A 26490-nucleotide genomic window follows, 5' to 3' on the forward strand; every position below is an offset into this window, starting at 1 on the left:
TTGTGGAAGCATTTTTATGATGACCGCCTTAAAACTTGGCAGGTAGTTCTGAGATCACCTTTGCCTTGTTTGTATTATCATCGAATTGTTGTTTTCCCGAATTTTCACATGATGGGTGACCTTCACTTGTATTCCGCACTGTGATGTGAGGACACCCTTCCACGTCAGCAGGTAGCCAACCTGTTAGGGTTCAGAGTACAGGTCTGTCCTTTTGTGGCGTTAGGTCCAATGACAGTGCGGCTTTTAGGGGTCTTGCAAGGCTATCCTGGCCTGTCTCATTCTCCTGCTGCTGTGGGGCTCCCACTCAGTCCCTGCCTGTGCCAGAAGTCTGGTGTTGCTGTGTCGCTGTCTGCTGGGGAGCCAAGGCCACTGGGCCTGGGCGGTGGGCAGAGACACACAGGGCTTCGCTGCTGCTGTGGCTGTGGGCAGATTGGACCACCTGTCTGACTGTGGGGTCTGAGTAAAGCTACCCTGTCAGCAGTTATCAGTGTGGGAGGAAACCCACAGCCTGGGCCCCTCGCTCATATCTGGCAGTGCTCAGGGCTGCCAAGGCCATTTGTTGCTCTGCTCAGAGACGGAGAGACAGAACCCTGATACGTTCTGGAAAGGCCCTCGCTGTCCCCGTTGGTTCCTGGAGGGCATTGGTGGCTCCTACTTCTGTATATTTGACTCTGGACTGTGGTCTCTGCATTGCCCCAGTTGAGTGGCTGGAGCTGGCTGAGCCCCGGGGGTCACAGGGCCATGAAGACAGTTCTCTGGGCCTTGGGACTGGGGACCCTTCTCCTCACTGTCAGGGCATTCCCCACTGGTAAGTTTCTCCTTCCCTCATCCATGGAAGCCTCTGGAGGCAGTGGCTCAGTAGAGCTAGAGACCCTGGGGTGTGGCATCTTCTGCTGTGACCTGCTGTCAGTCTGGCTCTGGTTCAGCCTGGAAGTGGATGGGTCATCCTGGGGCAGGAGGGCATGTGGGCTCCAAAGTGTCTACCCCTGGAGACTCTTGTTCTAGCAAAGACGGAGCAGATCTAACTCCAGGGTGAACCTGGGGTGCAGGGCTGAGTCAGGGCTCGGATGGAAGGAAGGGACATGGCTAGCGTCTGGTCCCAGGGACCCCCATGGACAGGAGGTGCTGATGGGTCCTGCAGAGGGGCTGCTCCATCCCTTTTCCCTGGGGCTGGGGGGCTGATGGGGGAGTGGGAAAGCTAGCCTACTTGGCAGTGAGGGTGACCATTCAGCTCAGGCTGGGACATGGAAGAGAGACACAGTTCCAGGGAGTCGCAATAGCAAGCTGGGGGGCACAAGGATGTGGGGTGCTGCTGGGTCCAGAAGCCACGAGGCAGAATCATGGGCAGGAAGCTGTAGAGAGGGGGTTCTGCCTGACGCAACAGCACGGAAAGCTGGTAGTGAGAGAGCAAGCCCCTGGGGGGACTGCATACGGTAGCAAAGAGCTCTGACTGGGTGGGTGGGTGATAGTGTCAGAGAGTGTGTGCGAGCATGCATGTGTATGTGTGAGTGTGTGCATGTGTGTGAGCTGGGCAGGAGACAGGAGAGGGTATCAGTGTCCACTGCCCTGGAAACTGAGGAAGAGTATTCATTGGGCGGGCTGACCCAGGGCTCAGCCCAGGGGGCCTCAGAGCTGGACCGTAGGGGCGCCCCAGGCGGTGGTGGCAGGAATCTGTGAGCAGTGATGCCTTTGGCTGAGGTGGTGCGGGAAAGCTGGAGGGGATCCCGTTTTGTGTTAAAGATGCAGACACCCGTGTGCTGGTTGGCAGGGGATGGGGAGGCTCTGGGGGCTGGACCAGAGATGGACCGGTGATGAATGAAGACCCTCAGGGGTCGGTGAGAGGGACATGCCTTCCCCTGGATCTGTGTGCTGGAGTGTGCCTCTGTCTCCTCCCTCTGTGAGTCCAGGATGGGCCCTGGATGTGGTCTGGGGTGACCCAGCTGGGACATAGACCTCTCCTTGGCTGCCATTGTGTTTCTCCAGGGCCAGCCCAGGAGGGGGTGAGGATGGGGGATCAAGGGGCTGTGATGGGGTGATGGGGAGGGGCTGTGCAGGAAAAACCAGGGTGCAGAGGCCTAGAAGGGGCGTTGTTTGGGAAATGCATCCTGGTCCTGGTGGGGTGGTCCATTTGGTCCGGGTCCAGGGAGCTGCCGAGACCTGAAACCCTAGGAGGCCGTCTTGGAGAGTGGAACTGGAAGGGTAGGTAGCCGGCCAGGTGGGTGGGGTACGGGTGAGTAGGGAATGGAGAGTAGTGGGGTGCGTGTGGTGGGCCACAGGGCCTCAATGAAAGTGGGGAAATAATGATTGGGAGGTGTGGTCAGGTGGTGGGAAGAGCCACCCCAGTTCCAGGCAGCAGAGGACAAGGGGACTTCCTCGCCTGGGGGGGGTCACCCCATCGTAGGGGCCCCCGGAGGCCTTGGGTTGGGGGAGAGGGGCACTGTGGAGGCGAGGACGCAGGGCCGCATGGGGGCGGTGGGTGGGTCTCTTTGTGACCCTGTCATCTTTCTGGACTGCATGTACTGGGGTGGTGGGGGCCCCGACTTTGCACTGAGGCCTTGCAGCAAGACCTTGGAAGTGGCCCCGGGGCAAACACAGGTGTCTTCATACCTCCCAGCTGGCGCCAGCTCTCCCTCCGCCCCACGAAGACGGTTCTGGTCCCCTCTGAGGCTGGCCTGTCCTCTGTAGGCGGACCGCGTGACCTGAGGCTGGGGTACAGACACAGCCCGTGCGACGGGGTGGTGCTGGTCCGGCACAAGGAGCAGTGGGGACACGTGTGCAACCAGGAGTGGACGTTGGCAGAAGCATCTGTGGTCTGCAGGCAGCTGGGCTGTGGACATGCCGTGGGTGCCCCCAAGTACGTCCCGTTGCCGGGGGAGATGGTGCGGCCCTGGCTCCACAATGTGTCCTGCAGGGGCGACGAGCCGTCCTTCTGGGAGTGCAGCCTCGGGGCTTGGACGCGGAGCGAGTGCCCTCACGAGTGGGTAGTAGTTGCTCTGTGTGCAAGTAAGTCCACGGGGGGGGAGGGGCTTGGGAGGGGAGGGGGGAGGGTCTGGGCACTCTCTGGCCGGGGCTCCTCCCTGGGCCTGGACAGCCCCACCTGTGAAGCCTTCCAGTCTCTCACGATCCCTTCACTCCTTCTGTCGGGGGTCCTTTGCTTTCCATTCCGCAAATGCTTATTTGCAAGGCACTGTTCTAGGTGCTGGGGATACAGCTGTGAATAAACGAGACAGAAATCCTGCCGCGTGGGGTCTGTGCTCTCCCGGGGGAAACAGGGTCAATGAAGAGGTAAAGCAACAATGTCGGAGCGTGGAGAAGCAGGAGACAGACGGGCGGGGACTTGGGGAGTACCCTGTCTCCTAGACACCGAGGGCGCCTGTCAGTGTTAACGTTCGGTATCTAAACGTGATTTCAAAACTGACGAGGAGGCAAGAGCTTTTCCTGTGAGGTCTGTCTTGAGGTCTTCTGCTGTCTCTGGGCACTTAGGTGACCGAGAACTTGTGAGGCCCCCCTGTATCCTGTCTGTGAAGCTGACCCACTTCATGGTTTCTGGGGCCCAGTACAAAGGGAAATGCAGGGACCCTTGTTCACCAAGGTTTTCAAGACAATGACAGCTGGGTATTAAGCCAGGCACAGGCCCCTCTGAGTGGGGGGCCTGCTGAGTGAGGGGCCCTTCGTGACTGCCTGCTGTCAGAAGGGGCCCCACTCAGCCCAGTGCTGACCCTCCGGAAGGAGCAGGGTTGATCTCAGGCTGTACCCCAGGCCCAGGTAGGCACTGCCACGCCCACACGGAATCTGGTCATCGAGGCAGGCCATAGGCTCCGAGTGGCCACGTGGCCAGCACAGTCCCCACCGTCCGTCATGTGGGCCTGTGCTTCTCAGATGGCACTTTTCGGGAGATTCGGCTGGTGAAGGGCCGCAGCCCCTGCTCTGGACTTCCTGAGATCAGGAATGTGAACGGGGTGGATCGCCTCTGCGGCCTGCATGAGGAGGAGGCCACGGTGTTCTGCCGGGAGCTGGGGTGTGGGCCTGTGCTTCAGGCCCCCCGCCGAGACGTGGGTGTCGTCAGGAAGTACATGACATGCAAGGGCACCGAGCCGACCATCCGGAACTGCAGACTGAACAACAACCTCCGGAGCGGCTGCGACTTCCAGCAGGACGCGGAGGTAGTCTGCTCAGGTGAGGCCCGGGACGCCGCCAGGCTCTGGGATCCCGTTCGCCTGCGTCTCGGGGCGCAGACCCGTGGGGAGGCGTCTTCACAGCCCCATCTCCCCTTGACAGTCGGGCAGCTTGCTGTCTCAGAGGGATTAGGGGTGGGCTGGCCAGGTGCGGGCAGGCAGAGGGGAAGCTCTGCACAGGGACAAGCTCGGAGTTGCTTGGAAAAGAGGCCCGGAGGTGAGGGCACAGGAAACTCTCGTGGATGGCTCACCAGATGTCTCACCGAGTCACCTGTGTGTACGTCCCAGCAGAGGGGTCCTGGCTCAGAACCCCCAGGCTGGCTGGGGACCTGGCTGTCCTGCAGCATCTGTGCTGGTGATTGTGGCGAGTCCAACATGAGTCAGGGGCTGGTGGTTGCCCCCTCCTGGTCCTGTCTCAAGTGGGCAAGTGAGTTGGCCCTCATAGATCCTGCCTGTGTTCTGGGAATTAGGAAAGGCTGAAGTGAGGTGGGTGGGCCACCTTCCTTGGTGCCCCCAGGAAGGAGTGCTCTGTGGCTGGAGAGGTGCCTTGACCTCGCCTCCAAGACTGTACAGGGCCTTGATGCCACTGCCCTGGGCAGGCAGAGGCTGTGTGACAACATGTGGGCAGCTGGAGGAAGTGACTCTGACCCCTGATCTCGGGGACGTGACCAGGGACGTGACCTAGAATGGGACGTGCTCTGTTCTAGGTGGAGGGGGTATGGGCCTCTGGCTATCACTTTCTGCCCAGGGCTTGCAGACTCACTGCCTGGTCACAAATGGTCTACCCTGGCTGGAGCCTCCTGTGGTCCAGGGAGGTGGCCGAACTGTTCCCCTGAGAACACTTATCCCTGACTGAGAGTTTGTGTCCTCCCCCAGGACACATGGAAGCCCGGTTGGAGGGCGGTGAGCACCCCTGTGCCGGGCGTCTGGAAGTGAGGCGTGGCCTGACCTGGGGCACCGTCTGTGACGCTGACCTGGACCAGGCAACGGCCCATGTGGTGTGCCGGGAGCTGCAGTGCGGCTCGGCTGTGTCCACTCCTGGGGGCGCCCTCTTCGGCCAGGGCTCTGGGCCTGTGTGGACAGAGGCCTTCCGTTGTGCAGGCAATGAATCCCTGCTGTTCCACTGCCCTCGGGGGCCTGGGCACCAGTGTCGGCACCGCCAGGATGCCGGGCTCAGGTGCTCAGGTGAGGCCGGGAGGGTAGCCTCAGGTAGCCTCGCCGGCCAGCCTCCCTTGGGGACTCCCTCTGAGGGCTCTACGCTCGGTTCATAAACGTGCCTCTGGCCGGGAGGGCGTGCGTGTTCCTGGTTGAGGAAGTGTTGCTTCTGTGGGTTGAGGGAAGGGGGGAGAGGATCGTGCCCCCGCAGTGGCTACACCGTTTTCTGTGGGCACATCTGCAGGGAGGCATGATCTGGGTGCTGAGGTGGGGAGGGAGCTAGTGAGGCGAGGGCATGGCTCTGGCCACCACTGGGTGCAAAGGAAAGAAACTGGTCTGTGGGTGAGGGGGACGCTGACACCCACTCCCTTCTTCAGAGTTCCGGCTGGTTAATGGCAGCAGCAGCTGTGAGGGGCGCGTGGAGCTCCAGGTGCAGGGGGCCTGGGCGCCCCTCTGTGCTGCCCACTGGGACTTAGCAGATGCCACCGTCCTCTGCCACCAGCTCAACTGTGGCAGCGTGGAGGCCACACCCCAGGGAGGCCACTTTGGGGATGGGGACACTTCCATCTGGCCTGACGTATTTCACTGTGTGGGGACAGAACCCTATCTGTGGAATTGCCCAGTAAGCACCCTGGGTGCCGGGGCCTGTGCCTTGGGAAACGTGGCTGCCGTGGTCTGCTCAGGTGGGTCCGCAAGAGCGCCGGGCAGAGGGAGGCTGGGAGTGGACGGGGCTCTGCTGGGAGGTGGTGGTCCTCTCCTCTTTGCCGGTGGAGAGTCCGTCCCCGCCCCCCCATCCATTCATCTGTACGTGCGCCCTCCCCAGGTCTCCTCCACGCCCTGCGGCTGAGGGACGGACAGAGCCGCTGTGATGGCCGCGTGGAGGTCTCCCTGGACGGGGTGTGGGGCCGCGTCCTGGATGACGCGTGGGACCTGCGCGCCGCCCGCGTGGTGTGCAGGCAGCTGGGCTGCGGACCGGCTGAACGGGCCTACGACGCACCTGCACCCAGGCGCGGGGCGGTCCCGGTGGGGCTGAGCCGCGCGCGCTGTCAGGGCACCGAGACCCGGCTGACCCAGTGCAACGTGTCCGCATCCCCGCTGGTACCCGCGGGGGCCTCGCGGGATGCGGGCGTCGTGTGCTCTGGTGAGTGAGTGCCCGGGCCGCCCGCCCATCGGCCCGCAGGCCCTCCGCCCTGACTCCGCTTGTCTCCGCAGGGAGCCGGCGGGTGCGGCTGGCCGCGGGGCCCCACCGCTGTGCCGGGCGCGTGGAGGTGCTGCACCGGGGCGTGTGGGGCACCGTGTGTGACGACGGCTGGGACCTGCGGGACGCCCACGTGGTCTGCCGGCAGCTGGGCTGCGGCCAAGCCCTCCGCGCCCTGGGGGCTGCGCCCTTCGGGGCGGGGTCCGGGCGCATCTGGATGGACCAGCTGGGCTGCAGCGGCCACGAGTCTGAGCTGTGGCAGTGCCCGTCGGGGGGCTGGGGCCAGCAGGACTGCGGGCACAAGGAGGACGCCGGCGTGGTCTGCTCAGGTCGGTCCTGTTAGTTGGGGGTCTTCATGGGGCAGCTGGGTATCAAATGGTCGCACTGTCCTAGTGCCTAACGTCTGGCACACTTGCCTTCCCCGGTTCCCACTAACGTCTCTTCCGCGCGCGGAGAGCTCCACGATGTATGGGACAGTGTTCTCTTGCTGCCCTGACACTACGTGCGGGAGCATCTTTAAGCTGCCGGGCGGGGGGTCTGCTCAGAGTTGCAGGCGTCCCGGACCAGGGCTGCCAGGGTCTGTCACCCCTGCTCACAGGCTCAGCTCACATTTGTGTGGGAGGCTCCTGTGTGTCAAACTACTTGACCCTTGTTTCAGTGCGCTGGAGGACTTTTCCGGAGCGCTTTAAAGGTGCTGTAGGAAAGCTTACGCATAGGGGAGGCTCTTAAGATTGGCTCGAGTGGGTGTGATCNGCCGGGGGAAGGGTTGTTTTTTTGGGGGGGGGGGGGGTGAGCCTGTGAGGAGTCTGCCCGGGGCTGCCCTCCAGGCCGGAGTCGAGCGTTCACTGCTTGCTTCTTGTTGATTTCAGTCCTTAGGAAGTTCCTCAGCGATGTCTCAGGTAGTCGCTGTGTTTCAGTCCTTGTGTGTCTCTCCAAGTGACACTTTGGCTCATTATTTTAGGTCTTCCCTGTCCTTTTTCTTCATTATTTTTTTTTGAGGGGGCTCTGCTCTCTTCTCCTGTATTCTGGGGGAGTGTCTCTACGTTTTGTATGCATCCCTGATTTGCTCGTGTGTCAACACTGGTCTGAAGTTGCTGGATGTGCATTTCAACTTGGCCAGGTTTCCTTCCTTCTTCCGTCCCACGGGCTCCCTCAGGCAGCTGGTCACTTGCTGACTGATAGGACTCTGCTGCTGGGGACTGGCTGCTGGCAGGGGTGGGGGACGATCTGTTTCTGTTATGATTCAACATGGAAGCAGTGTTCCAAATCGAGAGCAGAAGCAGGCCAGGTGCACGTGTAACACCCAGGCCTGGGACGGGAGTGGGTCACTCTTACCCCATTTGGTCAGTTGGCTGAAGTCCCAAGGCCAGCCCAGATTCAAGGGGTGAGAAACAGACTCATTTCAAGGGGTGTGGGTACAGCCAGAGATCTTTGTGACCACTTTGGTAATCTATCATGGATATCTTCCTTCAAGTGTTTTTTTAAAGCTTATATAAATTTTAATTTGTTATGACCCCGTCACATGCCATTCACATCCTGCAGAGGTATTTTTGGTGTATCACGGACTCTCATAACATAGCTTTAAAGGGTTGTCTAATACTTTATTAGTGGTGATATTGTAGTTTACTTACTCCATCCCAGTGTTGTTGGAGTTGCCCTGCTTGAGGGTAATGTGACGGTACTTGGGCCATGACCAGCCAGGGCCGATGCTGTCTCTGAACATGAAACTGAGCTCATTCCTGTTTTTTAATTTTTAAGCTCTTATAATCACTGCTACATTGATCATCTTGTGTACGAGAATTATTCTGTATTTTATTTTTTTAAATTTAAATTCAATTAACATAGAATGTATTTTAGTTTCAGAGGTAGAGTTCAGTGATTCATCAGTCTTATATAAATACCCAGGGCTCATTCCATCCCGTGCCTTCCTTAATGCCCATCACCCAGTTACCCCATCCCCTCACCCACCTCCCCTCCAGCAACCCTCAATTTGTTTCCTATGACTAAGAGTCTCTTATGGTTTGTCTCCCTCTCTGATTTTGTCTTGTTTTATTTTTTCCTTCCCTTCCCCTATGTTCATCTGTTTTGTTTTTTAAGTTCCACACATGAGTGAGATCATATGATAATTGTCTTTCTCTGGTTGACTTACTTTGCTCAGCATAATACCCTTCAATTCCATCTATGTTGTTGCAAATGGTAAGATTTCATTCTTTTTGGTGGCCGAGTAATATTCCATTGTATATATGTACCACATGTTCTTTATCCATTCAGCTGTCGATGGACATCTGGACTCTTTCCATAGTTTGGTTATTGTGGACATTGTTGCTATGAACATTGGGGTGCAGGTGCCCCTTTGGATCACTACATTTGTATCTTTGGGGTACGTACCTAATAATACAATTGCTGGATCATGGTGTAGCTCTATTTTTGACATCTTGAGGAACCTCCACACTGTTTTCCAGAGTGGCCGTACCAACTTGCATTCCCACCAACAGTGTAAGAGGGATCCCCTTTCTCCACATCCTTGCCAACATCTGTTGTTTCCTGACTTGTTAATTTTCACCCTTCTGACTGGTGTGAGGTGTATCTCATTGTGGTTTTGATTTATATTTCCCTGATGTCGATGGATGTTGAGCACATTTTTATGTGCCTGTTGGCCATTTGGATGTCTTCTTTGGAGAAATGTCTGTTTACGTCTTCTGTCCATTTATTGACTTGATTATTTGTTCTTTGGGTGTTGAGTTTGGTAAGGTTTTTATAGATTTTGTATACTAGCCCTTTATCTGATATGTCATTTGCAAATATCTTCTCCCATTCTGTTGGCCGTCTTTGGTTTTGTTGACTGTTTCCTTTGCCATGCAGAAGCTTTTTATTTTGATGAAGTCCCAATAGTTCACTTTTGTCTTTCTTTCCCCTTAGAGACATGTCTTGCAAGAAGTTGCTTGGCCGAGGACACAGAGGTTGCTGCCTGTGTTCTCCTCTAGGATTTTGTTGGATTCCTGTCTCACATCGAGGTCTTTCATCCATTTAGAGTTTATCTCTGTGTATGGTGTAACAGAGTGGTCCAGTTTCATTCTTCTGCATATGGCTGCCAATTTTCCCAGCACCATCTATTGAAGAGACTGTCTTTTTTTCCATTGGATATTCTTTCCTGCTTTGTCAAAGATTAGTTTGACCATAGAGTTGAGGGTCCATGTCTGGGTTCCCTATTCTGTTCCATTGGTCTATGTGTCTGTTTTTGTGCCAGTACCATGCTGTCTTGGTGATCACAGCTTTGTAATACAGCTGGAAGTCCGGAATTGTGATGCCACCAGCTTTGGTTTTCTTTTTCAACATTCCTTTGGCTATTTGAGGTCTTTTCTGGTTCCATACAAATTTTAGGATTGTTCGTTCCAGCTCTGTGAAAAATGTCGGTGGTGTTTTGATAGGCATTGCATTGAAGTTGCAGATTGCTTTGGGCAGCATAGACATTTTAACAATATTTGTTCTTCTAATCCATGAGCATGGAATGGTTTTCCATTTCTTTGTGTCTTCCTCAATTTCTTTCATGAGTGTTCTATGGTTTTCAGACTACAGATCCTTTACATCTTTGGTCAGGTTTATTCCCGGGTATCTTACGGTTTCTGGTACAACTGTAAATGAGATCAATTCCTTGATTTCTCTTTCTGCTGCTTCATTGTTAGTGTAGAAATGCAGCTGACTTCTGTGCATTGATTTTAATCCTGCCACTTTGCTGAATTCCTGTATGAGTTCTAAGAATTTTTTGCTGGAGTCTTTTGGGTTTTCCATATAGAGTAGCATGTCATCTGCAAAGAGTGAGAGTTTGACTTCTTTGCTGGTTTGGATGACTTTTCCATCTTTTTGTTGTCCGACTGCAGAGGCTAGGACTTCCAGTGCCATGTTGAACAACAGTGGTGAGAGTGGGCATCCCTGTCATGTTCCTGACCTTAGGGGAAGAGCTCTCCATTTTCCCCATTGAGAATGATATTCATTGTGGGCTTTTCATATATGGCTTTTATGATATTGAGGTATGTTCCTTCCATCTCTACACTGTGGAGAGTTGTTTTTTTTTTTTAATCAGAAAAGATGCTGTATTTTGTCAAATGCTTTTCCTGCATCTATTGAGAGGATCATATGGTCCTTCCTTTCTTTTATTAATGTGGTGTATCACGTTGATTGATTTGTGGGTGTTGAGCCACCCTTGCAGCCTAGGAATAAATCCCACTTGGTCGTGGTGAACAGTCCTTTTAATGTACCATTGCAGGGAATGATCCCAATCTTTTGGTACCAGTTGAGGCCTGATTTGTGACCCAGGATGTGATCTGTTCTGGAGAATGTTCCGCGTGCACTCAAGAAGAATGTGTATTGTGTTGCTTTAGGATGGAATGCTCTAAATGTATCTGTAAAGTCCATCTGGTCCAATGTGTCATTCAAAGCCCTTGTTTCCTTTTTGATCTTCTGCTTTCATGATCTGCCCACTGCAGTGAAGAGCGTGTTGAAGTCCCATGCTACTATTGTATTATTATCTATGTGTTTCTTTAATTTTGTTATTTACTGGTTTATATAGTTGGCTGCTCCCATATTACGGGCATAAATATTTACAATCGTTAGATCTTTTTGTTGGATAGACCCTTTAATTATGATGTAGTGTCCTTCCTCATCTCTTATTACAGTCTTTGGTTTAAAATCTAATTTGTCTGATACAAGGATTGTTACCCTTGCTTTCTTTTGGTGTTCATTAGCATGATAAGAAGTTTTCCACTCCCTCATTTTCTTTTTTTTATAATAATTTTTTATTATGCTATATTAGTCACCATACAGTATATCCTTAGTTTTTGATGTATTGTTCCATGATTCATTATTTGCGTATAACACCCAGGGCACCATGCAATACGTCCCCTCCTTAATACCCATCACCGGCCTATCCCATTCCCCCACCCCCCTCCCCTCTGAAGCCCTCAGTTTGTTTCCCAGGGTCCATAGTCTCTCGTGCTTCATCCCCCCTTCTGTTTACCCCCCCCACTCCCTCACTTTCAATCTGGAGGTGTCTTTAGGTCTAAAATGGGTCTCTTGCAGACAGCATATCAATGGGTTCTGCTTTTTTATGCAATCTGATACCCTGTGTCTTTTGACTGGGGCATTTAGTCCATTTACATTCAGAGTAACTATTAAAAGATATGAATTTAGGGCCATTGTATTACCTGTTAAGTCCCTGTTTCTGTATATTGTCCCTGTTCCTTTCTGGTCTCTGTTACTTTTGGGCTCTCTCTTTGGTTAAAGGATCCCCTTTAATACTTCTTTCAGGGCTGGTTTAGTGGTCACAAATTCTTTTAGTTTCTGTTTGTCCTGGAAGCTTTTTATCTTTCCCTGTATTCTGAATGACAGCCTTGCTGGATGAAGTATTCTTGGCTGCATATTTTTGTCATTTAGCATCCGGATTATTCTGTATTTTGAATGATTTCCAAGGATGGATTTCTGGATAATTAGCTGACACCTGCTAAGATGTTACAGCTGGGGTTTAAATCTGATCACCTAGGTTAACTGCTACCTGCCTCCCTGGGGTAGGAGATTGCCATGGGGATGTGTGATTGATTTAAGGTTCATGCCAGGGGCTCCCTGGGTTAGATGCCCCAGGGCAGCATTGATCCAGGTGCTGGGACCCTCTCATTTTGCCCTCCTCCTTTGGAGATTTCCCTTGGCCTGACTGCTCTTGTCTTGCAGGGTCAGTGGATCTGAGGCTGCGAGGTGGCATCCACCACTGTGCTGGGTGGCTGGACGTGTTCTACAATGGGACGTGGGGTGCTGTGTGCAGTAATGCCCTGAAGGACATCTCCTTGTCCATCATCTGCAAGCAGCTGGGCTGTGGGGAGCAGGGCTGGCTAGAGAACAGGCCCGTCCACTCCAGCTCTGGCACCTCCTGGGTGGACAACATCGAGTGCCGCAGGCTGAGAAACTCCACGCTGTGGCAGTGCCCCTCGGCACCATGGCACCCACGCTCCTGTGCCCCTGGAGAGGAGGTCTGGATCACCTGTGCAGGTGGGACGCTGGTGGTTTCTGACAAGTCACCCACAGGGGCTGCCACTGATCCATGACTCAGGGCCTGGGGGTCATGTGGGTTCTACAAACTTTATTCTGAAGATTTGCAGGGCATTCACAATGGGATGGTGACTATTTAATCCAATAGGATTGTCAGAGAAAATGACGCAGGATTCTGGGGAGACCCTCAACTGCTCACCCACCCACAGCTGCCCAGGTAGCCTTCTGTCCATCTCCCTGTCCACTCTCCATCTTGGTCTTGCCCTGCAGTGACCACAGCCCCCTTTTCCAGAGGAGGGCATGCTGCGTGTGCGTGGGGGCGAAGACAGCTGCTCTGGCCGCGTGGAGCTCTGGCACGCTGGATCCTGGGGCACCGTGTGTGACGATTCGTGGGACCTGGCCGATGCGGATGTTGTGTGCCGTCAGCTGGGCTGTGGCCCGGCTGTGGGGGCCCTTGCGGGGGCCGCCTTCGGGCCAGGCTCGGGGCCTGTGTGGCTGGACGAGGTGGGGTGCCGTGGCAGTGAGCTGTCCCTGTGGAACTGTCCTGCAGAGCCATGGGGACTTGGAGACTGTGGACACAAGGAGGATGCGGGAGTGCACTGCTCCCGTGAGTGGGTGGGGGGCAGTGGGACAGGCGAGGTGGGAGGGTTTGCTGAGGGCTGGGGAGGGAGTTGCCGGAATGGTTCCTCAGAGTATCCCCCCAGAACCTGGCCTATGGCCGTACCTGTGCTTGCTGCCTCTGTGGCTCTCCCACGACATGCTGGGCTCAGGCTGAGTGGGGCTGGGACGCTTCCCTGAAGGTCTGGGTAAGGGTGTGGCTGCCCAGGGCTGTGGATGCTTCCCCACCTTTGCCCTCAGGTCCCTCCTATTTCTCCTGCAGGTGACAGGGGGACCACGGCCTTGCCCCCAGCACGGGCATGGACATCGGGTAGGAGTGCTCTCCCTCAGGGCTCACCTCAAGCCCTCCTTTCTGGCCCCAACTCAGAGGGGCCCTCAATGGGCTCTGCACAGAGGGGTGCCCTAGAGTCTCCTGTGGGTTCCAAGGCCCCCATCAGCCCCTCCTTAGGCAGGTCGGGCCAAGGTCAGGAGGACCAGGACCGCCCTCTCCTCTGAGGAAAAAGGCTTTGCATCCTCCATGCCAGCCTGTGTGGAGGGCCATGGGGAGGGACAGCAGGCCCAGGCCCTGCCCAGCCACTTCTCTGGGGTCTGCCTTTTACCAAGTGGGGGGTTTTACCTGGGAATACTGTGGCCTTCCCCCTGGCCCCCTCCCTCCTGACCCTTGCCCTTTGACCTCGGGGCTATCTCTGAGGGAGGAACTCAAGGCCCATCTCTCCTCTGGGTGCCTTTCCCTCCCTGAGAGGCTCAGGTGGTCCAGACCCAAGGTCACAATACCCCAGGCACACAGCCACACAAGGGAGACCCCGCCTCTCACTGTCCCCACAGGCCCCCCTCTGGCCCCTCCATCTGCTCTCAAGGCTGGGAACCTGCCCGTGATGTTTTGCCTTGTCCTCGGCACCCTTCTGGTCATCGTCTCCCTGGTCCTGGGGGCACAGTGGTACCGTGGCAGAAGCCGCAGGGGTAGGTGGGTGTGGCTGGGGAGGTGAACACAAGGCTCTGGGGATGGGGAGGCTGGGGACGCACACTCTGAGACCCCAGCCCATCACGAGCCCCTTCTGTCCTGGTAACTGCTCTGCATGCCTCATCCCACCTGGACCCCCACCGCATGGCGACTTCTCAGTGACACTCTTGGACCCATGAGTTTTCAGGGTCAGGGGACCCTGGGCCCTGCTCTGCTTCTGAGGGGTGGCCTGGGTATGAGAACAAGTCCCCAGTGGTGTCCCGATTCCTCGTGCCATCTGGGGGGGGCTAAGCAGCCCTGGGGGTCCAGGGAGGTGTGTGGCCCCTTGTGGGGGACGTTGCAGCAGGAGTCAGGGTGCATGCAGGGGGGGCCCACAGGGCCAGCAGTGGGTGGGCTCAGACTGTGGGAGTGTGTCTTCTAGAGGGCTCTGGTGTGGCCTTTGCAGGTTCCAGAATGTTGGCGAGTCTGCCCTCGGAAGGTGTTTACGAGGACATCGGAGCTGTCCCCATGGGGGACAAAGACGAGGAGCCCAGAGCATCCCAGAACCTGGCCCTGGAGGAGGACTATGATGATGCTGGGGAGCCGGAGCTGGGCCTGGAGGAGGAGGGGGAGGAGGAGGAAGAGGAGGAGACGCCCCTGAGCCCCGCTGGTGTGCACCTCTGTGCCTTGGCGTCTGTCGCCCTCTTCATCTTGTACTGCTCCTGTGCCCGGGGCTCTTCTCTGGCCAGTGCCTACATTTAAAGACCCTGAGAGCCATCTGCCGTGTGTCCATGACCCTCCCTCCTGCGTCACAGGCTTGCACGTCAGGAGATCCGGCCGTCCCTTCAAAGTTGCTCCTTAGACAGGAATCTTCTTGTGGGTGGATGGGAGTTTAGGAAGGGTCCTGGAGTTTTCTTTGGGTTTCTTTCCACGGCTGCCCTCGGGGTCCTTCTAGTACCTTGTCCTGGTCGGCTGCAGGGGGCCTGAGCAGACAGGGTGGGAGGGGATGCGGTGTGACCCTGGCTCACCCTCTCTAGTCCTTACCTGACCTTCTGGCCTCAAGGGACACACCAGGGCCTAGAAGTTGAGGGGCTCTGAGGGATGGCCAAGGGGCCCAATGTGCCTCTCTCTCCTTAAATGCAGGTGGGGCTCCTTGCAGCCTCGGCCCCAAAGCTCAGGCTGAGATGGAAGACACAGCATGCCCTAGGACGTGATGACAGTGAGCTGGCCGTGGGGGACATCAGTGAGACCAGAGAGGGGAGAGAGCCCAGGCCCTGGGGGGCTTTCATTGTCCTCATTTCAAAAGGAGATGTCATTAAAGTCCCTCTGAACTCATTCATGCATTAATTCATCTCAGAAACATTCCTCAGGCAACCCTTGCCCCAGCCCAGGTTCTGTTCCCAGCTTCCCCCTCTTCATCCTGGTCCGATGTGGGCGCGCGTTTTCCACGTTCCGCACCCACAGCTTCTTGCCCATGTGGTTCTCCTGCGCGCATCGGGGTGGACGCCCCCTGACCAACCAGGTCGTGGACGCCCCTCCTCACATCCACAGAGCGAGCTGGAACCGGCCCAGGTGTCCCGCGGTGCTAGAGGCCCCGCTACTCACAGAGGGACCCAACCCTTTGTGACCACACCCGCGCTGGCCACAGCCTTCCCACCCCCTTCCCTCCCCATCCCACGCCCCCCTCACACCCGCCCTGACCACACCTTCTCCCTCACCCCCTTCTTCCCTGGCCACACCCTCCTCACCCCCTCCCTACCCCCTCACCCCTGCCTTCCCTGACCACGCCCCCGACCACACCCTCCCCACCCTCACACTGGATATCCGTGGGGCCTGGGGGGTGGGGGAAGGTGTGCCGCAGGAGTGCGCTCCTGGGGTCAGGAGGGAGAGAATGGAGCTGGCAGAGGAAGGATGTCAGCCCAGCAGCCAGAGCAGGTTGGGACTTAGAGGAAGTGTGCGGGGCTCCTCTATCTGGGCTGCCCTTCCCCAGTGCCTAGAGCTCCTGTGCACGCCCCAGGCACCCCGGACTGTGCCCCCTTCATGGCTGTGTGCTGAGCTCTTTCCCGGTGGCCCCCAGCCATTCGTAGGGTATTGATTCGACGTCTTGTGAATAAGTGCATTGGGGGACCCACTTGAGGCAGCTGCAGGTTCCTGGTGCCCTGAGCCCCGAGCTGGGGGTGCAGCTCTGTGCTGGCAGGGGCTGTGCTCGGGAGGGTGCTGGAGCTGCAGCACAGGAGTCCTGCTGACGGGGTCCTCCTGCCCTCTCCGGAGATGCTCGTCTCCCTCCAGACTCCCCTCGCCTCCTCCATACTGGTCTGAAAACCCGAGCTGCCCTCTCAGAAACTGGCCGTCTGACAAATCTTTTGGAAAGCAATCGTTATTGACCTTATTCTGTTTATAAAATATTACACGTTTATTATTGTAAATTTAAAAACTCATGGAACTAAGAAAGAGAATGGAAAACTCTTGTCCTACACTCAGAAACGAATACCTCAGCACCTTGGTTATATCCATGAGAACTTTCTGCACTGGTGCGTAAATATGAGCGTGATTACGAGGTACATGGTCATGTGTCCCGTGTGTTTCCCACCCGAACCTTTGTGCAGCCAACATGTTGACTTGTCTGTGTTGTCATGTTCAATGTCTGCCTGCTATTCCTTCGCACATGTCTTTGTTGCTTATTTATTCCTACCCGTTGCACTTTTGACTTTTCAAAGACCCCATCCTCACAAAGAGAGGTGTGTGCGTCCTTCATGATGGCTGACCATGGTCTTGCATATCTTCAAGGGCTCTGATCACATTGCCGTCCGTCCACAACACACTGGAGCTTGGGTTGATCTTAGTCTTTCAGCACACCTTTTGTGCAGGGCAGAGGAAGGCATGTTTGCACTGAAGCCTCCCTGAGCCTCACACCTGGGTGTGTAGAAGGCCCAGCCCGGGCCTCCCCACATGCTGCTGCTGCTGTGTGGGTGTGACAGGATGGCTCTGATCCTGCTGGGGGGTGGGGCACCCGTTCCTTCCAAAACTGCTTCCTGCTGAGTTGCAGGCCATCTCCTGCAGGTGGGTGGGGGGCACTCTCCCTGACGGGTGACCGTGAGGCTCTGGCCCCTCCTCTTGGCCTGTTGGACCTTCCCCCCAGGTGAGTGTGCTGCTGTCCACAGGCTCTGGGCTCCAAGAGGTCCATGACATGAGGGGACCACACCATGTGGACCCCAAAGAGATGGGGTGTCTCAGCCCTTTGCAGGCAAAGTGAGCCGTCTATGTGCACGTGAAGAGCTGAGACCCTTACTCTGTGGCGATTCCTCAGAAAATGGTTCTTAGGCATTCATTTTTGTTAATATTTTAATTCCTTAATGTCATTGACACGATCAAAGTGAAAACACTTAGGAAAATCTAAATTAAGGATACAAATTGAGAAGGAAGGTGACTATTTGATTTCTAATTTTTGAAATCTCTAGACAGAGTCCTTGAGTGCGTGTTTGCCATGTACAACATTCCTGTGTTCTTGATCCGAAGGCCGTGTCTGGGAGTAGCTGGGTCTGCTGGGGGGCAGACACCGCTGGCGGGGCCTGATGCAGGTGCCCTCCCACAGGGCTCTGAGTGCTCTGGTCGCGCTGTCACTAGGCACCAGGGTTGAAGACTGACCAGGTGATTCACGTTCCAGCAGGGCAGGGGGTCCCAGCCTGGGGTGGGGCCCCTAGGTCCTCCAGTGCAAAGCTGAGGGTGCTGTGCTCATCCCATGTGCTTCCATGGGGCCTGATGAGTTGGGAAATAAGCCTTTGCTGTCAGAGTCTGAGTGGGGGCCAGGAGCTGGGAGATGCTGAGTGATGAGAGGGTCCTCCTAGTCCGCAGGTCCCCCCCCCGCCCCAGATTCCCAGTGGTGGCCTGAGGGCCCCTCAGGGCTATGCCAGGCCAAGTGGTCCTGGTCCTCCTGCATCCTTCCTCCCTGTGGGACTGGAGGGTGGGGCAGTTGGGTTACTTGCCCAGAGGCCTGCAAAATGTCTACCCTGTCCTTGATGGACTGTTTCAGTTCAGCACCCTCCCCTAGAAGATGTGGAAGCCAGCTCGTGGGCTCCGAGTAGCCCCTGTGCCAGCGTCTGGAAGTGAGGTGTGGCCTGACCTGGGGCACCGGCTGCAATGCCCACCTGGACTGGGCCAAGGCCCACGTGGTGTGCCAGGAACCGCAGAGTGGCTCAGCCGTGTGCATGCCCAGGGGCATCCACTTCGGCTGGGGCTCTGGGCTTGTGTGGACAGAGGTCTCCTGTTGTGCAGGCAATGAGTCTCTGCTGTTCCAGTGCCCTCGGGGGCCTGGGCACGGCCCCAATGCCAGGCTCAGGTGGGAAGCAGAAAGTCCGTATTTCTATCATTGTGAAGGGAATTGTTCTCTCTCTCTCTCTTTTTTAAAGATTTTATTTGACAGAGAGAGACACAGCAAGAGAGGGAACACAAGCAGGGGGAGTGGGAGAGGGAGAAGCAGGCTCCCCGCCGAGGAGGGAGCCTGATGTGGGGCTCGATCCCAGGTCCCTGGGATCACGCCCTGAGCCGAAGGCAGACGCCTAAAGACTGAGCCACCCAGGTGCCCCAGGGAATTGTTCTCTCAATTTCTTTTAGGTTGTTCACTGGTGGTATGCAGAGATTCAACTAATTTTTATGTATTGATGTTGTGCGATCAACTTTCCTGGATTTATTTGTTTTAATAGTTTTTTGTAGGATTCTGTAGGATTTTCTACATAGAAGATCATGTCTCTGTGAATACAGATACTTTGCTTCTTTTCCCATCTGAATGCCTTTTGTTTTTTTTCTCTTGCCTACTTGTTATGACTAGAGCTGGCATTCCTCCGTGGACTCCATCGACTGGGAGTGGCGGGAACGTGGCCACGTTGTCCTCCCAGTGGGAGGGGAGCTTGCAGTCCACCATCACGGAGCCTGGTGCGCGCTGTGGGTTTTTCATATATGGCCTCTGTCATGTTGAGGAATGTTCCTTTGCTTTCCGGTTTGTGGAGTGTTTCATCCTGACGGTCTGCTGGGTTTTGTCAAATGCTTTTTCTGCATCAGTCAAGACGATCACATTTTGTTTTTTCCTTTATGAGTGAAGTGGAGAATCTGGGGCTGGGTTTTTCTTTGTCCAGGGATTTTTGTTTACTGACTCATTCTCTTTATTTTTTGTAAGTCTGCTCAGATTCTCTGTTTATTTTGGGTCAGTTTGGGTAGTTTGTGTGTTTCTGGAAATCTGTCCATTTCATCTGAATTATGTCCTGTCTGGATGCTGACTGTATTTTCTTCGATTCCTCAACTTTGGTAGGAATGCTTCCAGTTTCATTTCTGATTTTAGTGACTTGGGTCTTTTCTATCGTTTTCATGGTCAATCTAGCTAAATGTGAATTTTATTTACCTTTTTAAAGAATAAAATATTTATCTTCATTATTCTCTCTCTTGATTTTTGCCCTACATTTGCTTGCCCTCATTCTATTCTTCATGACTCCCTTTCACTCATTCAGATCTGGTTTCTTCTTCTCTTTCTGGTCTCCTAAGGTGTAAATTTAGATTACTATTTGGAGATGCTTCTTCTTTCTTAATGAGGGCATTTTTTTTTTTGCTTCAGTCCATGTCTTGGTACGTTGTGTTTTCACTTCCATTCATCTCAGAGTTTCTCCTAGCTCTCCGTGGGACGTGTCTGCCCCATTGGGTGTTTTTGAGCCTGTTGTATTAGTTGTGGAAACTGTATTCCAGCTTTCCGGTGCTATTCATTTCCCACTTCATTCCACTGTAGTCAGAGACTTTTTATGATTTCAATCTTCTAAAATTTATTCAGACTTGGTTTGTAGGCCAACATACAGTCTATGTAAAGTTTCTTTGTCACGTGTGACCGTGGAGGTCTCTTTCATTAGCTGAGTGGTGATTTGAAGTAGGTTTGAAATTGATTTTCTTAAATGCTTGCAGCCAAAACCAAACATCTGGCCTTTGTGTACCAGCTCTTTATTGGCTCATGCCTTCCGCGCTCCCGCCGGCCGCCCCAGCTCTGCCCCAGCGCCCATTTCCTGCCTCTGCAGGACAAATTTGCCCACATCTTGTTTCAGCTCATGTCCCCTAGGTGTTGTGAGTAAGAGAGGAGTCTTTCTCGAGACCCTCTCCCCACACCTGGACAAGCTGATGAGAGACCTGGGGCTCCCACTTGGGTGCCAGGGGGAGACTGAAGCCCCACAAGCCCCTCGCCCAACCCCACCGCCCAACACAGTAACCCTGAGCCAGGCTCCTTCCCTGCTGTCTCAGGCTTGCTGGGGGCTGCCTTGCACCCGCAGAGACCACAAGTGATGAGTGAGGGACTCTCTTACCTGCTTAGTGCATGCGGTATCATTGGTTCCCACATCTGCTATGGTCTGAAAATTTGGGTCCCCCGAAATTCCTATGTTGAAACCTGAGTGCTCAAGGTGGCAGTGCTTGGAAGGTGACGAGGTCATGATCCTGGAGCCCTCATGAATGGGATGGGTGCCCTTGTAAGAGACTCCAGGGAGTGCTCTATCCCTTCCTCCCTGAGAGGATAGAGGGAGGAGAGCCAGAAGTGGGCTCTCACCAGTCACCGGGTCTGCCGGGGCCTTGGTCTAGGCTTCCAGCCTCCAGTCTGGGGCGTTCAGTTTCAGCGGCTCCAAACAGACTAAGACAACACCTGAGCCAAGCGTTGTCTGGGTCCTCCTGCCTTTGCATGGGGCCAGTCTACGCGGAGAGCATTCTGAATTGAACACATAGTTCGGAAAGTGAGGACAGCTGCCAGGACCCAGCCCTGACAAGGCCTCGAAGGGATAACGCCCTTGCTTGTGCCGCTTCAGGTCGTACAGACCGTACGAGAGAGCAGGCGGCGCACGGGTTGGTGGGTGCAAGCAAACCCGCGAGGCTCACCAGATAGAGGGGCTGCCAGCCGGCTGCAGCGGCACTGTCCACGGCCCTCCCACCTCCTCCAGGCTGTGCCCCACTGGCTGCGGTGAGCTCGGCCTGAGACGGGAGCACTGGTGTGCCATTGGGTGGTTGCCCCCTTGGTACAGAAGAGAAATGCTTCTCAGGAGCTGTCCAGAGAAGCCAGAGGGACTGTAGCACTGAAGACTTTGGTGCGACTAATGGGGGAACAGTAGAGCCAGGGAAATCATCTCCGCGTCGGAGGATGGGCAGAGGGTCGACCTTGGGCCACATGCACCGCACTCTGGACAAGCCTGGGAACGGAAGGGCAGGTGTGTGGGGACATGCCTCTCACTTGCACAGACGGGGCCGAGGGCCTGCCCTGGGCAGAATTTGCATTAGTGCTGTTTTACGTACAGAGAAAACTCCACCAAACAATTGTCATATAGCCCCAAATCTTACCCCAGGATCCACTGTGGAACCCTCAACCCCATGCTGCAGACTTTGACCCTCCCATCTCACTGAACATCGGCTCCGGCCCCTTTCATACCCCTTGGGGATCCTGGGCTATGGACCCATTCCCAGTGCTCCCTACTGAATGTACCGTCTGCCCTGCTGTCCTTCCCTCCACATCTGAATGACTGCCGGACCCAAAGCCACAGCTCACGCTCAGGATGGCCACCTATGCAAAACGTGTATTTGTTTCTTAGGGTTGCCGTCATAAAATGCCACACGGTGGGGGGCTTACAACAACAGAAACTTATTATGACCCAGGTGCAGAGGCCCAACACCAAAATCGGCGTGTGGGTCAGCCGTCCGTGTCTGAGCCCCTGGGGAGGGCCCTGGGTGCCTCGTCCAGTGTCTGTGTTGTTGGCAATCCTAGCATACTTGGCTTGTAGACACTTTGCTCCAACCTCTGTCTCCATCCTTACACGGCTTCTCCATGTGCATGTCACTGTGTCTCTCCTAAGGACCCCAGTCAGGGGGATAGGGCCCACCCTACTTTAGTAGGGCCTCACCTTAGCTGACATCTGCAGTGACCCTATCTCCAACGAAAGCCACGTTCAAAAGTTCCTGCATTAAGACTTCAACATATCTTTTCAGGGCACACAGTTCAACCCACAACTATGGGTAAGGACCATTTAAATGGTTTGTGAGGAAGACAGGTACACCTGCAACCAGAGGGAGTGTTGGCAACTAAGGGGTCATTTTATGTGAAACCCAGAAGACCAGCTGAGCCTTTAAGGCCATGAGGGACTATGGCATTTTCCCGATGAGTTAAGTGGGTGGAGGGCTGTTCTAGGACGGAGCGGGGCCGTTATGACCCACATGGAGGTCCTTGACGCACGACCTTGGTGAAGGAGAACGCACAGAGCGGAGAAGCTGCATGGAAAGTATGGGGCAGTTAGGACTGCGGGACCCTGAAACAGTCCCATTGAGACACTGGAGACCAGAGTCACCTGAGGGCCCAGCAGGGAAGGCCCAGAGACACCAAAGACCGTGTCATGGCTCCCACACCTTCTGGAGGGGTGAGGGGTCTCCACGAAACACCAGTGTGAGGCAGGAACAGCAAGGACAGGAATTGAAAGGCAGTCAAAGAGGCAAGTTGCCACGTGAATTTACAGTTCAGAGTAGACCGGGGGCAGATAAGCAGCTGCAAGAGACAGAGTGAGGGGCTGTTATCGGGGGAAGATGAACCCTTCAGGGGCGGTGGTAGGCAAATCTTAAAGAATGGGCTGACTGTGCACTGAGGAAGGGGCTCTGGGAACAGACCACCACGGTGAGTGCGGTCGTGGGGGCAGTAAGACATTACAGATCCAGCTGGTGACCCTTTCAGCCAGAGCTCAGGGTGGGCAGGAGATTCTCACAGCTAAGGAAGAGCTGCGTCAGGAAAGGCCTTGGGGCACTTTTACCGTCAGTGTGTAGGGCTCACCCAAGGGCGAAGGCACGCTTCCTGGATGCGAGAGGATCTCCGAGCAGGACCCGGGCCGAGATTCTGCAGATGAGGCATTTCTCGTGTGTATAGCGCCACACAGGTCAGGCAAAGCCCGGGTGGCACGGCCAGCACACACACCCGGCCCCAGGGTGTGTGCTCGCAGACAGGTACAGGGAGCCCAGGCGGAAAAGGGCTTGCCTAGCACCACGAGCCTCTGGAAAGGGTAACAAGTGTCCCTGGGTGTGCTCGACCTTCGTGTCCCTCAGAGAGTAGATGCCGGGCTCGGGGCGGGGCTCGGGGCGGTGTAGGGCACGCGGACTCTGTTTCTCTCGGGGCTGTGGCTGGAGGCCGGGCTGGAGGCACAGGGCTGAGGTACGGGGCAACCAGCAGGGGTGGGAGGAGCGGGTGCCTGCGACTGAGCAGCTGTGCCGGCTGTTGGTGACGGTGCAGCCATGGGACACCAGGACGGGCAGGAAGCCCGTGACTCTTTAGAAGGCGTGGGCCAAGACAGTCGTGGTGCTGCTCGCACGTGTGGAGCTGCAGGGGGGCGGCGGGAGTGGGAAGCTCTCACGGCAGAAGCGTGTGGTGATGTTGGGGCCGCAGAAGGACCACGTGCGCTGATACGCTGATGGCCCACACGCCCGCAGCCAGTGCTCTGCACAGCCCCGGGTCATCTGTCTCCCGTGAGGAACTGTCGAGCAGCGTGCGGGAGATGGCCATGACCGTGAGCTGCAGCAGCTGGAACAGGTGGACCAGACAGGAAGGAGAGCTGGGCCACACGTCCTGGGGAGTGTGCTCTCCAGCAAGAAATTGCTCAAAGAACGATGACAATAAGTCAGAAGGAGACAGCCGGCTAGAAGGGGCTCCTGCCAGTGACACCTGAACCAGTTCAAGAACTCAAGTAATTAATGATAGGAAACAACTATGCTAAGATTCTGAGTCTGTATTTTCATTCATTAATTAATTGGAACAAAGAGAAAGCTCGTCCTTAAAAGTAGGAGGAAGGAAATGACATCATCAATCATTGCTAAAAACCTGTGAACAAGTAAGACTTTGGGCAGACACAGGACCTTTGCAAGACCCCAGAGTATTTCCCACAGATGATTTACTAATTATGGAGGAATCAGTTACTGTAAGCAAGGGTAACAGTTGGTGCTGCGGGCTCAGGGCAAACTGCCCCCCCACCCCAGCGTGTTTTGTGAGGCCCCTTGTGGAAGTTCGGTCATGGGCAGAAGGGGCAAGACGAGAGCCTCAGCCTGGTGGGCACTGGCCACCCCTCTGCCGGACCTGGCCTTTCACACTGCCTCACCTGGGGGAGGCACCTTTCCAAGTCCTTGTACTCGGAGCGACATCTTACACACACAGTTGGGAGGATTAAAATGGCCTTTTAAGAAACCACAAATCAGAAATTGATCAGATTTCTGTCCATGGCCTGAGCAGACTATTTTGAGGCCTCTCTTCCATGCTGGTGGGGGGAAGGGGTATTTTTATCCCCCTATTACAGATAGGGGAACCGCAGCCGGATGGATGAATTGTGTGCACACACGCACGCTGGCCTCACACAGGGTTGGCTGGATCCACACCGAGGACCTTTCCACCTGTCCAGACTGGTCTTTGCAACAGAGCGTGGCTCTGACGTGTTCATCCCGGAAAGGCCGGCGTCGAGCCCTGCGGCTCCTGTGAGCGGCAACCTTGAATGTCCTGCCCGGCAGCGGCGAGACCAGCCCCCGTGGGGCCCACGCTGTGTCACAGATGCCTCTGCACCCCGCGGGCCCCCACCAGGTGGCTCAGGGCACGCTGGACACACTCTCCGCGACACTGCCTGGCGGTCCAGCCTTCTCCTCACGTCCTTGACGCTCTGTACTCTTTCGACTCGTGCTCTGACTTGACGTCGGACGCCAACGCCGGTTCCCTGATGTGACCTGCGGTCACTGCGACACTGCGGCCGATGGGGCCAGGCCGGCTCTGACGTGCCTGGGTGAGTGCTTCCCTCCCTGGGACGTGAGAGTCGCTCTCTGCTCTTGGCTCTTGGCTTGACGCGGGGCTGGGGGCTGGCGTCCGGGACCGTTTCTCAGGGTTCTCTCCGGAGGCCGCGGCCGAAGGACAGGATTCCGAGTATTGTCCAGTCTCTTAGGTTCTTCAAAGATTATTTGTCTAATTTCGAAAGCAGTATTATTGGCAAGGCAGCTGAGTGAGAAAACCGGGTTTTGAATGAAGCGCAAAAATAACAGATCCGAATAAGCTCAATGGTCCTAAGAAGTTTGATATTCTGCTTTTTATATCTTGGGGCGTAAAACCCCAACTTTCCACCATGTCCTTTGCTTTGATCAGTCGCGTTGAGTAAAACCTGAAGTTTTAGCCCAGAGTGTTGCGCCCTCGCCCCCCACGCTGAGCTCGGAGGACCACAGTGGTTTCCTGTTGGGTGGGAAGTGTTTGTTCTCCCAACAATTCAGAGGGCGGAGCAACTGTGCTGCCCTCACCTTTGCTCATGGTGGCCTTCGGGGATGTTCTGGAAGGCAGCTCCAGACACAGGAGGCTCTGCGGTGACCCCAGATGCCTGTGTCCTCCCATGTCCTCCTGGTTGGATCTCTGCTGGCCTTCAAGAGAGCCTCTGTATTTCCAAGAGCAGGTGTTTGTCCCCGGGCCCCAGGAACCAGAGAAGAGAAATCGGTTTCTGAGGACTTTTTCGTGGTCAAGTTTTCTGTTCTGGTGACCTAGTCTAGCTGCTCTTCTTGGGTCGCCTTTGATTTCTCTCATCAAGGTTTTAGTTTCCAGCACACAAATTTTGCATATGTTTTGTTAAATTTATAATGAAGTATTTCCTGCTTTTTGGTGCTATTGCAAACGGTACTTAAAAAAATTTTTTTAAAGATTTTATTTATTTCAGAGAGACAGAGATAGTGAGAGCGAGCACAAGTGGGGAGGAGAGGGAGAAGCAGACTCCCCACTGAGCAGGGAGCCCTGATGTGGGGCTCAATCCCAGGACCCCAGGATCATGACCTGAGCTGAAGGCAGACGCTTAACAACTGAGCCGCTCAGGCACCCCTGGTACTTTAAATTTTTGTTTCTAATGGTTTCATTGCTTGTATATAGAAATTCAACTGATGTTTGTATAGTGACCTTGTATACTTTGAGTTTTAAAAATGAATTTATTAATTTTAGTGACTTTTTGTAAAATCTTTGGGTTTTTCTACATAGACAATCGTGGGTGGAGTGAAATACTTGCTTCTTCCTCACAATTCTCTATGCCTTTTACTATTATTATTGTCGTTTGGCTCATCTTTACTGGCCAGTGCTTCCAGCGTGAGCAGGAGCGATGTTTATGATCTGAGAGGGAAAGGATTCGGTATTTCACTGTGAAATACAGTGTGGCTCTTGGTGTTTTGTCAATACCCTTACCAGTTTGAGGCAGTTTTCTCTAATTCCTATTTTTCCTATATTTATTATTGATGCATGTTGATTTTGTCAACTGTTTTTTCTGCATCTCATAGGATCATCATATGCTTTTTTAGTCTGTTGGAATGTGAACTACAGTGATCGATTC

The 26490-nt window shown here is 54.9% G+C and overlaps 1 protein-coding gene across 4 annotated transcripts; it reads left to right on the forward strand.

Moving 5' to 3' along the window:
- Positions 1 to 266: 266 nt before the first annotated feature.
- On the forward strand, positions 267 to 15795 carry LOC100469285 (scavenger receptor cysteine-rich domain-containing protein SCART1). 4 transcript variants are annotated; one of them, XM_034663543.1, is made up of 14 exons: positions 267 to 808; positions 2686 to 3003; positions 3880 to 4176; positions 5052 to 5360; positions 5708 to 6013; positions 6154 to 6471; positions 6543 to 6857; positions 12250 to 12564; positions 12713 to 12781; positions 12857 to 13171; positions 13445 to 13492; positions 14008 to 14142; positions 14589 to 14792; positions 15266 to 15794. In XM_034663543.1, exons 1-14 carry the CDS (start codon positions 742 to 744, stop codon positions 15334 to 15336), a joined length of 3087 nt encoding a protein of 1028 aa, XP_034519434.1. In that variant the 5' UTR covers positions 267 to 741; the 3' UTR covers positions 15337 to 15794. The 4 variants fall into 4 exon arrangements, with proteins under 4 accessions (XP_034519434.1, XP_034519433.1, XP_034519436.1 ...); XM_034663542.1 differs by having other exon boundaries at positions 14589 to 15795; XM_034663544.1 differs by lacking the exon at positions 267 to 808 and adding an exon at positions 883 to 1897 and having other exon boundaries at positions 14589 to 15795.
- The last annotated feature ends 10695 nt before the right edge of the window (positions 15796 to 26490 follow it).

This window comes from Ailuropoda melanoleuca, chromosome 6 (assembly GCF_002007445.2).
Source record: "Ailuropoda melanoleuca isolate Jingjing chromosome 6, ASM200744v2, whole genome shotgun sequence".
Lineage (NCBI taxonomy): Eukaryota > Metazoa > Chordata > Mammalia > Carnivora > Ursidae > Ailuropoda > Ailuropoda melanoleuca.

Excerpts from the sequence above, each read along its gene's own strand:
- LOC100469285 (XM_034663542.1), top strand. The coding sequence starts at position 742 with ATGAAGACAGTTCTCTGGGCCTTGGGACTGGGGACCCTTCTCCTCACT. Across the intron at positions 5,361-5,707 it reads TGCCGGGCTCAGGTGCTCAG|AGTTCCGGCTGGTTAATGGC; the intron begins GTGAGGCCGGGA and ends TCCCTTCTTCAG. Across the intron at positions 6,014-6,153 it reads GGCTGCCGTGGTCTGCTCAG|GTCTCCTCCACGCCCTGCGG; the intron begins GTGGGTCCGCAA and ends CGCCCTCCCCAG.